The 15,339-nt window shown below is 35.8% G+C and overlaps 2 protein-coding genes across 2 annotated transcripts; both read right to left on the bottom strand.

Moving 5' to 3' along the window:
* Nucleotides 1-1,622: 1,622 nt before the first annotated feature.
* LOC132308137 (uncharacterized) lies at nucleotides 1,623-5,813 on the bottom strand. Its single transcript, XM_059806137.1, has 6 exons — nucleotides 4,835-5,813; nucleotides 4,415-4,577; nucleotides 4,029-4,205; nucleotides 3,854-3,937; nucleotides 2,755-2,836; nucleotides 1,623-2,320 (listed from the first exon to the last, which is right to left on the bottom strand). Exons 1-6 carry the CDS (start codon nucleotides 5,197-5,199, stop codon nucleotides 1,881-1,883), a joined length of 1,311 nt encoding a protein of 436 aa, XP_059662120.1. The 5' UTR covers nucleotides 5,200-5,813; the 3' UTR covers nucleotides 1,623-1,880.
* Nucleotides 5,814-9,419: 3,606 nt separating this feature from the next.
* LOC132308136 (beta-1,6-galactosyltransferase GALT31A) lies at nucleotides 9,420-15,042 on the bottom strand. Its single transcript, XM_059806136.1, has 11 exons — nucleotides 14,710-15,042; nucleotides 13,090-13,192; nucleotides 12,952-13,013; nucleotides 12,650-12,861; nucleotides 12,490-12,553; nucleotides 12,314-12,386; nucleotides 11,292-11,412; nucleotides 11,092-11,179; nucleotides 10,891-11,016; nucleotides 10,637-10,746; nucleotides 9,420-9,754 (listed from the first exon to the last, which is right to left on the bottom strand). The coding sequence occupies exons 1-11, from the start codon at nucleotides 14,829-14,831 to the stop codon at nucleotides 9,606-9,608; spliced, it is 1,230 nt and encodes a 409-aa protein (XP_059662119.1). The 5' UTR covers nucleotides 14,832-15,042; the 3' UTR covers nucleotides 9,420-9,605.
* Nucleotides 15,043-15,339: the final 297 nt, after the last annotated feature.

The following is a 15,339-nucleotide window of genomic DNA, read 5'->3' as shown; positions in this document are numbered from 1 at the left end:
TAATTGATTTTTCAAAAAACAATTTTAAAAAAAACTGAACCAAGTTGCGTTTTTTGTACAATTTTTTGTTTTCAATTTTTTAAAACTAGAAAACTATTATCAGAATTACAAACCAAACAAACTCATGACATCACATTCTTTTCCTATTTTTTTTTTTATTATTATTATAAGTGGGTCTCCCAAGACTCATACTTCTTTGAAAAAAATTAGTCAAACAATATCCAAAATAGCTTTTAGGCCAAAAAAAAATAATAATAATAAGACACTATTTGACAAGCAAAGCCAAACACGTCCCAAGAACATCTTTCAAAACTTCCCCTCCCCTGATCTCTATATATAGCTTGCTTGTATGGATTTTTTTTTGTTCATCAAACCTCTTACACAACACTTATCTTTCTGGAGATCCACACACACACACAGATCTCTGTCCTATAAAACCTCTCTCTGAATTAGGATCATGAATTCCATTTTCAGTTCATTTGATGCTCTTTCTGCGGAGTTTCTTGGCCTGACCGTCACGTCATCCGCTTCTCCTACAACAAAGGCCAAAAGCCACAGAGAGTCCGAGCAAAGTAAGAAGCGAAACATGGAAGACAAGAAAGAGGGAGGGAAATCATCACCACCCGCGCATGGTAGTAGTAGTGTGAAGCCAAAGCAGCAAAAGGCCACCCGGATCGCACCGGAGTTGGACGGACTGTACTGCTTCGAGACACTCGTCACTTACTGATCAACAAGAGCCACTCAAAGGCTTCTTCAACCTTGGATTCAAAGGCCTTTTTCTCTGTGATGAAAAAAATTCATATATTACTTGCACTCAATATTTAGTTTTTCGCATAAGTGGTGCATGTGTGCTTTTAGCATGTTAGTAGTAAATTGTCTTGGCATAAGTAGGTGTGATGGTAAAAGTTACTCCTACATAAAATGGAGCAAGATAGAGTTGAGAGTCCTTTTAGGTTGTGTTAGTAGGAGTAAGGAGGCATTTTATATGTAATGGTTATACATGTGTTTTGATGCCCCTATATAAATTCCGGTACTCTTCCTATTTGGATTGAAGGAATAAAATGGAATATTATAAGTAAAATAACATAGTTTCAAGTGTTCCGCCCTCAGCTTGTAGAGCTGTGTGTACCTAGTCCACTTATTTCTAACATTTTGATCATATTATATTTAGGAAGCTCCCAATGTTTTACATTATAGCCAGTGTGGGCAGCTGCTGCATATGGCTCCTACATCGAGGGCTTGAACAGGGGGGGTTTGATCTTTTTGGCAATTCTTGTGCGCGCGGAAATAACCAGATGAGTATGACTGGCGAGCTAACGAAGTTTAGGCACTTAATTATAACAAGCCATTTAACTCTGAAATTGAAGGAACAACAATTTATCTTTTCCAAGAAATACACATCATCCTGAACCAACCGAAGGAGCTCAAATCTCAACTCAGAATATATATATATATATATATATATATATATGGTAGGGTCCATAGACTTCCTATGATGAAAAGTATTTTGTTCAAAAGGAGGCACTACCCAAGAGGTATATAGCGTGCCAAAAAAAGGGTTACCTTCATAAATAGGCTGCTAGATTTATACAAAACAAAGATGACAAATTCAAGGACAAAAGTAGCCAAAAAAATAACCTGAATCTGCTTGTTATTTCAGCAACATGAGATACTTCAGTCAGATTTCCAATTTCAACAAATACAACAATATGTTCTCTTTTCTCGACCTGTAGCTCTACTGCTCAAACAAAAGAAAAAAGAATACAATGGTTTCTCATTCTTAAGAGGTGGCGAAGAGTGAAGAGATTGACCCTCAGGAAGTTCCTCACTCGCCACGACTCCCTGAGTTATATTTTCAGACTGTACAAAGGCATCCTGATTCACAGCCTCCTTCCAATCTTGGCAAACCTTCGGGCCACTCCAAAAATAACTGCCTTTGTCAAGAGCCCACGGTCAAAACTACAAGCAAGGGCAATAACCCCACCAACAACTAAAAACTTGGGTATGTTCCTCCCTACTGGCTTCTCAAATGAATCTGAGTTTTCAATCTCTGAATGATCACCTCTGTTCTCCAAGGATCTTAGGTAATCTGCACTGACTTTGGTGTTAATCTGAGCCATGATAGCACTATGTGAGAGTGGAGCTTCGGATGCTCTCTCCCTCTGGTATGCACGTAAGCCAGGTTCAATCTTCTTGACAGCTCCCCACATACCCTGCCGGACTCCAAGCTTTGCAATCTCCCAAGGGATACCCATATCTTCGTGATGAAATAGTAACACCTCACAAGCAGTCAACTGGCCATCTCCTTTCTTCGATTCAACTGATTTACGTCAACAGACACATTTTAGTCATTATTGGTTTCAATTTCAAAAACAGAAAGAACACTGGAAAGCAATAATGAATCAGACAGTGCCCTTTTTTCCGATGAATAAATCTCTCTCAAGAAAAATTTCCTTTTTAAGGTATAAAATTCTTTCTAATTGGGACAAGCAAACCATTTTTCTCATTCTCTGAATCTCAGAGCCAGAAAGAGAACTGCCATTTTAAAAAACACAGGATGAACTGAAAAAGACACGTCAAACAAATAAATTCTTAAACAAATTGGAAGAATTTTCGTTGCAGTTGCTTTCACAGTTCTCTTAATAGAAATGTCCAGTCAGCTGCTTCACTAGTTGTGGAAGCAACAAAACAGCTCAGGCATCACGTCTTTCCTTGAATACTTATATAAAAAATATACCATGATGCCTTCATTACCTGGACGAATGCACCAACTTGAATAGTATGAATCAACACGCCTTGGTTTGTTCCGTCGCGGCAAAGATGGGAAGGGTACTCCCTGAAACATGTAGAATTTAGCATTCAAAATATTAGTTTCTGGTAGAAGCCATGTGAAAGAAATATTTACCAACACAAACAAAACTTGATATATATAAATAAAATACACAATCCTGAATCTGAATGGAAACAGGCACCGATTGGATTTCATATAAAAATAGTACATCATTGCAGACAATATAAAGTCAAAGGACAGCATATAATACAGTTGGGGTGCCTTGAGCAACTAAATACAGCATTAGGTCATATAACTACTAACTTGACTCCTTGGCCATCTTCTGACGGTACTCCAGAGGGAAAAAATTATGTCTCATCTTGTTTTTGGGAACCTAATAGGAAGGCATGAATTCATAATGTGCAGATACTGTTATGTCAATATAATTGTCAAATATCACAGCCCCTCTAAAATTAAATCTTAGTATTATGATTCAGCAATAATTATGTACTAAGAGATTATTCCCACTAAATGTTTGTTCCCAAGGTCGATAGCATTGTTAGTTAAGCTTAGTCTAAAATTATGAGATTATTCGGCCACCTTGGGAGATTCTTTAATACCCCATAATTTAGTGTGGATAGGAACTATAGGGAAAATATTTGCCAAATGATGTTGTATATCAGTATGTATAGTGATTTGGTTGTATGAGATGGAGGGTAAATCCTTCTCTTAAGACATTTTTGGACCTAGTAGAAAATTCAAATTCTTTTGTTCAACATAGTGGATATGCATGGGTTGCAGCAGTGCACCCCTGTTGTCACTCTTCGGTAACATTCCTTTTACCTATATATACCTATATATATATGATATGTACATATATAGGTGGGAGAAGAAGAATCAAGTAAGTTTTATATAGTAAAGTTGATGGAAGAAACCAACACATTGAAGATGGCAGATCCCATTGAGAGGAGGGACAATAGAAGAATGGGATGAGACCCTCCTCACTAGAATTTAAAGCAAAACAAAATAACTATATAGAAGGATGATAACTTATTTGGCAAATATTATTCTCCCTTCTCTTACCTTTGTGATACAGTAAAAGGATTGTCCCGATTTCCAAATTCGACGGCCTATAACATATTCCCTGTCGCTACAAAAGAAGGGAAACTGTGCCACCAGAAAAGAAAAGGAATTAGAAAACATGTGCTGATGTTACAAGAACATCAGAGCTTTACAAGGAAAAGTTCGTTAATACTACCTTGCGTATCCACTGAACTGTCATTGTTCCTGTAGTGGAGCAGTCCTCCAAAGTTTCGGCATGTAATAGCATGTCATCCCACTTTGCTCGAAAAACATCATCCCAAAAGAAATCCCTCACCAATTCAGGAGTAGCATCCTCAAAGACAGTTCTGCTACGATATTGTGGAGGTCCAATCTAGCAAAGAAAATATAATCCAATCAATCACATGAGTTTCACTAAAGTGATTACACAAAAATATTTGCTACAGCAATCACAAGTCCCACATCATATGATACAACAGAGCCCATTAAATACAATTTTCAGGTTAACTCTCAACTTCCAATGTATTTGTGCTAGAAAATTGAATACCCAAAAGTACATCACATTGGGAAACAAAATCCTACCTCAGGATCTCTCCGCCAAGCTTGATAGCCCATGGTTGGTGTAGACCTATCCATCATCTGAATCCATAAAGGACCTCCATCTTTCACCTCAACAAGTTGGTATAAATGCAACAAGTCATCATCCGTCACAACCATCGATGCATCTCTCTTGAGCTGAGATGAACTGGCCATTTAAATGAAACATATGCAACACTCAATCTATGTCCCAATAGGAAGAATAAATTTGAATATTTGACCAACAAACTAAGCTGATTAAATGAACAATTCTCAACACATCACAACGAAATTTTAATAACACACGCAACACCCAATATATGTCCCCATTGGAAGAGTGAATTTGAACGAGAAAATAAGCTGATTAAACGAACAATTGTCAACACACCCCAAGAAAATTTTCATAATTTGACAAATTCAACCAACCTGAAGTCAGATTTTGAGTTTGAATGTGGAACAGTCGAAGCCTCCTTCTCAATGCCACTATCAGCAATCCAAGAAATGCAGCTGGGCAATTGCAACTTCAACGAATTCAAGCTGGGAATCGAATTCGATATACCTGGAAAAATGGTCTTCTCCGAGGAGGAAGGCAATGACGTCGAAGAATCGGTGGACGAACAATCAAATAAATTTCTATCTATAATGGCCCATTTGGGCTTCCACGCCCATCCCACCAAAACCCCAACAAAAACAGCAATCCACAGAGGTGCCATGAACATCATGAGCTCTAAAAACACATCTCCACTTGTGGGTCGTTGTAAAATCTCAAACAAAGCTGAAGCCAAAGCCATTCGACCCCAAAAATACAAATGAATGCCCACCCACAAGATAACCCAAATAAAATTATGAACAAAAAGAGTGAAAAATAAAAAATAATAAAATCCTATTCAATCGAATTGCATCAATATCAGATAGATAAGATAAAACCCTTCACAAAATTTGTGAAGGAATTTACAGATAGAGAGAGAAAATAAGAAGAATGGTATGGTTTACAGGAGGGAAACCATACCATAGGACCCCTAAAATACAAATGAGTATCCAAAAGGAAAACCAACCCAGATCAAATTATGAACAAAAGAGAAAAACCCACAATTCAATCGAAGTGTTGGAGGGTCTGGAGAAGAGGAAATGAACAGATAAGATCGAGATAAGATAAATAACCCTCGCAAGGGAATTTAGAGAGAGAAAACAAAATCAGAATGGTATGGTTGTACAACAAGGAGGTGAAGAAGAAGACAAAGTGAAATCAGATACCAGAGAAAAAAAGGGATAAGATGTGAGAGATAAGCGGTAGAGAGACGTGTTGTTCGGATTGCCGTAGGCCCGTTTTCGATTCGCTTCACGGTCGTCTTCTTTCCCAAACTTTGCCTTACATTTATCAAGCTGTGTGGTCTTAGCAATACCAAGAGAAAATACTACTACTCATATATATATCTTCATATATATAGTCCACTATATTTAAAAAAAATACTCAGCTCTGTAGTTGACGCGTTCTCGTTTTTCACGTTCGCTTAATTGGATTTTCAGTTTTTGACTGATTTTCCATGATTTTTTATTGCCTCTTCGGTTGTGATTTTGAACAAGCATGTGACGCATGTGAAAATTGATATGGACTCAATGAGGCCGTGTGATGGGCAACAAAAACTCTCACGTTTTAAGAATACCAATATAATTCTTTATCATTTTTACTATTGTAGTAATTAAGAGATCCTGTTCTCATTTAGTTAAAAAAAAAGAACCCTCCAATATCCTTTTATATATTTTAAATAAAATAAATGAGAGAATTATCATTCAAAATTCATGTATAGGAGTAACTTTTGAAGAATTGTGAATTCTGAAAAATATTATATTTTAAAATTTATGCTGACACTTCAATTAATCCGTAGACCAAACACAAGATCTAAACCGTTCAACAAATAATAATCACATATTTTGTACCTAAAGAGTCTTGAACTAATATGTTAAAATTTTTAAGCCTAAGAAAAGATAACTAACTCAGTGAAATTTTTTGATAATAACATTAGATTTCTTTGGGTTAATTTCATCCCTAATGTTTTTCAATTTTCTTCACTCAATCTCTGTTTAAATGAATCTAGATAGAGAATTTTGAAAAGAATGGATTTAAAATCATGAATTTAAAAAACAGTTGTTTAGATAACATTTATGAACATGATTCTTGATAAGTATGTTTAATTTAATTTGGAGAGCTCAACCAACTAAGGCAGCCTTAATTGGTTTATTTTTGTTTAATTAATTTGGAGAGCTCAACCAACTAAGGCAGCCTTAATTGGTTTATATCATCATTTATTGTTTTAATATTCTCCCTTCAAAACAATTTTAGAATTCATATATTTTTCACTTAAATAAAGAGTTTTAAAAATCAGAAACTCAAATCCCATTTAACAACTTCAAATTCCTAATTAATAGTAGTTTAGAAGAATTGCTTACAATTGCAAAACAAATGTGTTCTAAAGTCACATCCACCAATAAGAAAAGTATTTACCACTAACTTTTAAATAATAAATAAATAAAAAGTGCCACCAACAATAAACCAGTCAACACCAAATTTACATACATGTTGGGCTTGTATAAAGCAGAACTGTGTCTGGACCATTGAACAATTTCTAGGGTTCATCATTCAAAGGTGGACTAAAAATTGTTGATTGACCTCAAAATTGTAGTTGGAAACTCAATAAACAAATGCATTAGGATGGACCAAGTAAAAGAAGACGACTAGGAATACTACACCTAACAACTTTACACCACTCTTTAATTTCTCTAAACTTTTAGATTTTCAATTAAAACGAATACTGTTCAAAAGAATAGGAAAGTTTCCTCTGTTTTTGACTAGATCTCCTAGAATTGTCTCCAAATATAGTCTTACCAGAAATAATTCAGAATTATTGATTCATTCAAGTACCATTATGTTACAGATTCAAAATCATTTGTGTTACATCTTCTCCACATAACTGTCTTAAAATTTAGCAATCTTTTTTAAGAAAAAATATGTTATTGAGATTTGATTTTTATTTTTTTCACTTGTTAATTAAAACTTATAAAACGTGACGGTATTGTCAGAGTGACAAAAAGATCAGATTTTAAGTATTCATATCCTATGCTCATAGGTTTCAGTCCCCTTTCTCTCTCTCTTACTAACTAGTAACTATTAACTCTCTAACTATTGTAAGGTCAAAAAATAAATAAATAAAACTTATATATTGGTAGATGAATTGAAAAACTAATATTAATATATATATATATATATATATATATATATATATATATAAAATAACGTATTATGTTTGGTTTTGTGGTGACAGAACGTTTTTCCATCCAAACTTTGGTGCATGCGAGGCCAATGGTCCCTATGTCCAATGTAATTTATCCCCGGCCTGCCTAACTCACTTCCGGCAAGTACGAGTATAGGAATGGTCGGTGGTGACAGTGGCAATATGTTTTATGCCAAGAAGTGTGTTCAATTCATTCCTGTTCATGTTGCTGCTAACGAAGATTTTAGGATCCCAAGTTACGTTAAACCGCCTCTTTTAACCCCCTATCATTAGAATAACTACTCTATTACAGGGGACCCAAATTATAAGTGGAATTTAATTTAAATTTTTTTTCTGGCAAGAATGTTAAATTAAAAGTTAGTGAGTGTGAAGACTTAAAATCGGGCTCCCTAGGATAACGGAAAACAAACCAATAATTCTTTCAGACTTAAAATGATTAGCCAGAGAAAATAATTTATTATTCCATAATAAAAAACCAGTAGAATTCACCCTCCACTTACAATAATTCTTTCGAATTTGTCCGATAATTGGACTGCTCTTAGTCGATTGGCATAAGAAACGGAATTGAATTCCACGCTCCACTTACAATAATTCTTTTAGATTACTTTTTATTAGGGTTCTAAATCGATTGGCATAAGAAGGGGGGGAATTCAATTGACATTTAAAACACGTTATGATCTAATCTAAGTAGCTCCAGTTAAATAGACAGGAGTAGAAGAATATAAATAGCCTTGTGGACCACTTGGGATGTTCACTATTACGTTCTTTTGTTGACTACCAATATTCATTCATTGGTTCAGCCGTGATGATTAACACTTTTCAGAAAACAATGCAAGGGAACTCATTTTCTTGTGTGAACGCAGTGTATTGCTTTTGCAAAACCGACCACATGAAATTATAAACTATAGCTTCCATGTTTTCTTCATATATATATATTTTTTCCCCTTTGTGGTGGTACTGGCTTTGTAATGATCTTTAAAGTTGAGAAATGGAACAATAATTTGACTTTGGAGTCTAAGTTTTCTGTCACATTTTGAAAATCATTTAGAACCATAAACGTATGCACCTCTCAAACTCAAAGCTACCTAAATGACACTGGCATGGGATCCCACTATCTGACCAAAAATAAGTAGCAACAATTAGTCCAATACAAAGTTCAGGCCTAAGTTCACTTGGCCATCGTTTTCCTCCAAATCAGTTTTCACATAAGATATATGCTTTACATGATTGCCAAAGATTTCATCAATTCTTTTGATGTGATGCTTATTGGTCCATCCCACCGGCCAACCTTTCTTCAGTACTCCCGTGCGTGGAACATGTTTTTTGTGTATTGAAATAATGCCCATGTGTAGAACATGTTTTTTGTGTATTGAATAATGCCAACAACACTCAACTTAAGACCGTCAGCCGTTGAATGAGATGAGTATCATTACGGTTTTTAGAAACTAAAACTAAAACCAATAGCTTACTATGAATCAATACTTTATCAATCCAAAAAGTTATACATTTAAGCTGTATAGCGATGGTATCAGCTTCATAGTGAGACTTGTATTCCTCAAAACTAAGCAGGCCAAAACTTTTGAGATCGACAAAATGAGCATTGTACCAGTGGTTTGTTGACATTTAAAGGGTTTTATTTTTCTTTTTCTCTAATATTGGGTGATGTCAAAATAAAGGAAATTGTAAAGCAACGACAAATATAACTTGAGCTTTTGTGTGAATCTATGAAACTAAAGAATTTCATTAACTTTTCCTCAATGGAGAGCTTCTTCTATATGCAGTATATAATTTAGTGATACACCGTCCCCCAAAAAATTAATCAGCAAAAATGGGGGAGATGGTGTTGCCTGAACTGTTCATTCTATCACATGCACATATATATTACAACAAATTGATAGAAATGTGTGTCAGAAACTGGTGTGCCAGATGGCTCCATCACCCTCCCCACAGCGCTGATGAACCTCTTCCATTCTCTCCACAGATTTGCATACGCCACTGCAGCTCCAATCGAATGATGCAGCACAAGGATTCCCTGCTTGGGTCTTCCACTCGCAATCTATCAACAAAGATTAAGACAATTCAGGACCATGTTGCCTAAAAGCCTAGTCAAGAGCTTTTGCATGACAAACATAGCATTTTTGTTTGTGGGATCAAACATTCTAAGGTTAACCTTTATTTCTATGGGAAAAGGAAACAATCGTGCAGAAAGGGACTAAAACTCTTTCACTGCACAGCCTCTGGTCCCATTTCGTCTTTCATTGTTACATCTGGAAGAAAGTACAACATAGCAGCAACAATGGATTGACTGCGTGAAAGTTCCTAACAGAGCCACAATTTGTGCAGGTTACTTGGTTGGGGCAAATTCTAATCCCAACCTCATTAGTGGAATAGGCTCCTCCTGCTTATAGTTTTAGAAATTCAACCAGAGCTCAGGATGGGTCAGGCTTGGTAGTGTGGTGTTAATTTGTTTATGCAGATGTTTTTGGAACATCTGATGCAAGTTTTCATTATTAATGCTTCTGAAACAATATTAATTGATTACATATCCATGAGTCAATAAATTATTTTTCTTTTCTTTATTTGGAGGGGAAAGGTTCTAAAATAACATTGTGAAATGTATCATCAAGTACAAGTAGGCTTCCAAAGTCATCTATAATCAATGAAAATGTGATATAGTATGGGAGTAATTTCTCCTAAATTACCTTTTAAGTTTCTAACAAGTAATAATTAACATTTTTTCTTTTTCTTTTTTTCACCAATGCATTGTGTGATTTCTGTGCTTCAATTGTACATTTTAATAAAGGTTATGCCCTGTTGTTTTGCACATAAAGCTCATTTCCTCAACTAGTAAAATTTTACAAGAGAAAAATAAATAAATAAAGCCAACATTTTGTGCAAAAAATATGACTTTAATCATATCGCATTTTAAGTATCTTACCAGGGGGGGTCCCACAGCAGAGACTGCGATCATCAATGTGCTCAACATCAAGACCAATAAACCAAGAACCCAGTGAGACATCTTCATTTGCATACCTGTGAAGTATGTGTCTAGAGAAAGAAAGCATTAATAAAGGGAAGTTATGGCTTTAATTGCATCAGAATGGCAAAGAAGGAGAAAGGCAGCCAACCCCAACAGTTATGTTGAGCTGAGTTTTAACACCACATTCAAAAACCAAACATTAGAAAGCTTACCGATTAACTGAAATATAGGTGGCCAAATCTTTAGAGAGTGCATATATTTGTCCCGTTGCATGCCTAAAATATTTATTCCCCTCCTCGCCAAATTTCCAGTATTCCGGTTCATGATACTTGGCTTCTCTGCAGATAGGTATATAGTGACTTAAAATGCATAATCAATGATCAGAAGTATTTCAAAAGATTGCACTCCCTTACTTTTGTGCCAGAACAGGACCAGATTTCATACAGCCAATATAAACACGAGGTTTTGATCGATGGCGGGCCAAAGTAGAACCAACCATACCTGTCAGATGATTAAACCAGCTAAATTCTCCATTAATTGCATACAACCATCAAGACTTTGAGCTTGTTGAAGATTTACAGTGAAGATGTTAATTAGAATAGAAATTACAAACCAAGATTAACGTGCACATCATCATCAACTTTAATATAGAAGTCAGCATCCCACTTTGCAGCGGCTGTTGTGAAGTATATTTGGGTTTTTGATGACAATTCATGATATCCTTCAATATGATTCTGCAAGACAGCCAAAATTAATACTGCATAAGGTTTTCACATAATATTTGAAATGAAGGAGAATAAAGGAGTCCTGGCCACTAAGAAAAGCCTGCCAGATGTTTTTGGAAAATAGTTTGTTCTCCCAACTAATTGGACCATGTATAAAGCTTGAAACATTGACTAGCACACTTGATACTGAAAAACATTATGCAATCATTTAACCTCCATATGTAGTGGGGAAAACACATAACAATGAATTTATAAGAAAACCAGCTATCATAACCAATCAAGTTATGATTGTTTTGAGGGTTGATGTTTTCCAGAACAAGCAAAAAAAGTTCAACGTGCATCTTTTCCTTGATTTCAAGTGCAGAGTAAACAAGCTATAACAATGTCATAGGCCAAACTTGGAACTTTAGGGTATAAAAATATACATAATTACACGTATACACATATGAGAGTGATCTTTTTATGCCTGTTGTAAACTTTTTCTTTTTACACATCCAAGGAACCCTTTGTGAGAATTGAATTTCTCAAAATCCTCCGCTGGATTAAATGCTCATCCTATGATCATTATGCTCACCAAATCTTCATATAGTGCTCAAAATTATAACTGTATTTATTATTTTTTTTCTAAAAATGACTATATGGATAGAATGTCAGTTCCCAATTAATTTGAAATTTTGCAAGCATGATGGGCAAGGATTTAACAATTAATTCAATGATCGTTTTGGAAAATGCAATGCCAGAAAAAGTTAAAGAGTTGTAAGAATAAGATTATATTGTCTGATGAGTTTAATGGCCTTCAGTGGTAATAAAATGTATATTGCATCATGTCCTTATATGATTCTCCAACAAATAAACAAAGGACAAATGAAACTGGTAAACTATATGGTAGGCAGTTGAAAACACAACACACCAGTCGCAGAAAATCCTTGTGTTGTTCATCTTCAGCTTCAATTGAACGATCCAAAATACCACCAGGAGTTGCACTGTAAAGCACATAATCTGGTCTGTTATACTTCGACAAGACCAACACCCAGATGCAGATTAATTAGTTAAATGCATATTACTAGCGATAGTAGATTAACTGACCTGTGACCTATGACAAACCTTATTATAATTCCCTTCTCTTTCTCTAGCTTCATTAAATCCTCTCCTAAAATGAATGATAACAAAAAGTATAAGTAAAATAATAATATTAAGGACTACTGTTTGTTTGTATAACCGAGAGAACAGATAATGAAAATTAAACCTTGAGGCATCCAAGTTTCTCTAATTGAGTCCCTGCGCTTTCTGCTGCTGAATGCAGTAATGATTCCCATAACAAAGAAAACCTTCTGGCGCTCTATCGAATGCACATTTTCTGGTTTTGTAACCACTGGAGATCCTTCCTCCTCACCATTTTTGGCAGCTCTAGTCGCGGCAAGCTGCATCTCCAAAGTGGAGATTGTTTTGTCTAAGGTCCTGAAAGTTTGTGCCAAGAGAACAGCATGAGAACCATCCTATACAAAACTTCAAAACTGTAACATTATTGATCTGTTTACAGAAAGTTACATGATTATATCATGTGTTTGTGAAACATGAAAAAAGATATCCCCCGCCTCGACAGAAGACTCCTGCAATGAAATAGAAAAATTACTAGACATGTTGTACAGGTAATTGGCGGATGACAATATCATTATTGTGACTTGCCTTCTTCTCGCACTTAACAACAGGCTGAAGGTCTCTTGATTGGAGTTTCTCCGCAGATGAAGCCTCCTCATTGATTTTGTCTGGATCCGGAATAACCCAAAACCTGTGAACAAGGAACAAACAGCTCAATGAAGCACATCCATATACAACAAAAAGAAACTCAACCAGAATAGATGAGTATTGTGATATATCCAATGTGAGAACATAGACATCGTTATGGAAAGTTATTGCTTTATCAAAATGAAATATGATGCTTTTCTAACTAAATTGATTTGCCAATAGTATTCTAGGATAGCATGAGACACAATTTGTTTTCATATATGAGATGGTATTGTTCCATAAGAAAACATAGAGTCATTGAAGTTGATCAGCATACTAAAAACTAAGCCCATCGATTTTGAGCCTCACTTAGGTTTAAAACGAACATTCAGAATATAAATAAAATCAGTGCATTCCGTCTCATATTGAAAAGAACAATTTATTCTAATTATTGGATAATATGTCAACTAAAAACTCGGATTAGGATGGGATGGGTCTTGGGCTTACAAGGACTGGTGGGTAGCACCACTTAACATCTTAAGCTTTTGGGTTGGATGGCAAGCGTCAAACCCATTAAGTACAAGTGGTACCAGAGCAAGCCAAGCATCCACACAAAGCTGTCTACTGTGTCCCCTGGCTAGCGGGTCCCACACCCCGTATGGCGGACAGGTAGGCAGGATGGTCTCTAAGAATTCGAGCTTTTGGGTCAGATGGCACGCGCCTAACCTATTATAGTGAGCCTCAGTGCACAATGTTGGCAATGCTAGCTGGGCTTGTCCCTCTTGAGGAAAACCTATTATAAATTTTTTTGAAAGGTAACCCTATCATAGATTGCACTAAAAATCTCCAAAAAAAATTCCCGACTATTATCCATCAATTGGCCTCCCGCTGGCAAGAGACGAGAAACCTCCTTAACTTTGGCATCCCACTAGCAAGAGATAAGAATTCTCCTTAACTTTGTTCTAAGATATAAGATGAAGCCAATGCAGAACATAAATGGAACTAAGCTCAAGTAATACCCAAAGGAGAGCATCCTGCACTAATAATTTTTGAATAAAAATGCACAATATGGGCTTACTCCATCACCCACAATAAGCAATCCATGGATTTTTGAATCATTCAACCAGCTCCTAACATTAACGAGATATATTGCTTAGTTTTTCGGAATTATGTGGCAACTTTAATAACAAGAATGTGACCAACGGTCCCAGAATCATATAAAACCAAGCACTTATGAAATTGAATCGACACCCATTTGTATGAACCCCCAAAAAAAATTAAGAAAAGAAGGAAAAAAAAAAAAAGAAAAAGAAGAAGATGTAATACAAACATCTCAATAACTTAAAAAAAAAAAAACCAAAAGAAATTCAGTAAAGCGATTCATCCAACACATAATAGCATAAACCCGATCTTCAAACCATTAACATTCCAAATCAAAAACCTCGAATCAGAAATCAAAGGATGGTTCACTACACCTTAAATATAAATCATTTGAAAAATAAAGCAAATGAAAAGTCTTGTAAGAAGCTAGCAAGATGAACACTCAAGCAGAAGATAATGATGAGAGAGAGAGAGTAGTACCTGTTGACAACAAGAACACCCAAGCAGAAGCTAGCAATGCAGAACACTGAGACCCATCTTGTAGATATACCAGAACCAGCACCAGCCTTGTGTGATTGTCTGGTCCCAAGCATCAACCCCATTTTCAATCAACACAAGCTTCGTCTTTAAGCAAAGCTCTCTTACCCTTGAAGGTACTGTGTTGAGACAGTGTTACAGAAGAGAGGGACCAAATGACGAGTCCATTAGAGAGAACAGTTCTTAAACGAGGTACAGATTACAGAAAAGAGCGCAAGGAGGTCTGAAAACACCCAATTGATTTGTCCTAGAAAGGGAATCAAATTGGAAATGCCCCTCTCGACCCCATGTAGAGTGGCCCAGGTAGATGGGCGACTTGTAATTATATACCATTTCATTGCCTAATCTCAATAAATTCGTAAACTATGGAATGACAAAGGTCACGACAGCCTTTCCCTACCAAAAGTACCCCTTTTTCTTCACCAAATTACTGTACCAGTTTTTCCACTACCCTTTCTCTAAGGCTATGTTTGGTAGGATGGGTTTGAAGGGGGAGGATAACATTAGTTATAAGGGAAAGGGAAGGAAAGGGAAGGGAAGGGAAGGATAAGTTTAATCCTCAATCGTGTTTGG

This window comes from Cornus florida, unplaced genomic scaffold, assembly GCF_030987335.1.
Source record: "Cornus florida cultivar Cherokee Brave unplaced genomic scaffold, ASM3098733v1 CherokeeBrave_3.0.0_Hap2_Chr05, whole genome shotgun sequence".
In the NCBI taxonomy this organism is placed as follows: Eukaryota; Viridiplantae; Streptophyta; class Magnoliopsida; order Cornales; family Cornaceae; genus Cornus; species Cornus florida.
This window is presented reverse-complemented; position numbering and strand designations above follow the sequence as displayed.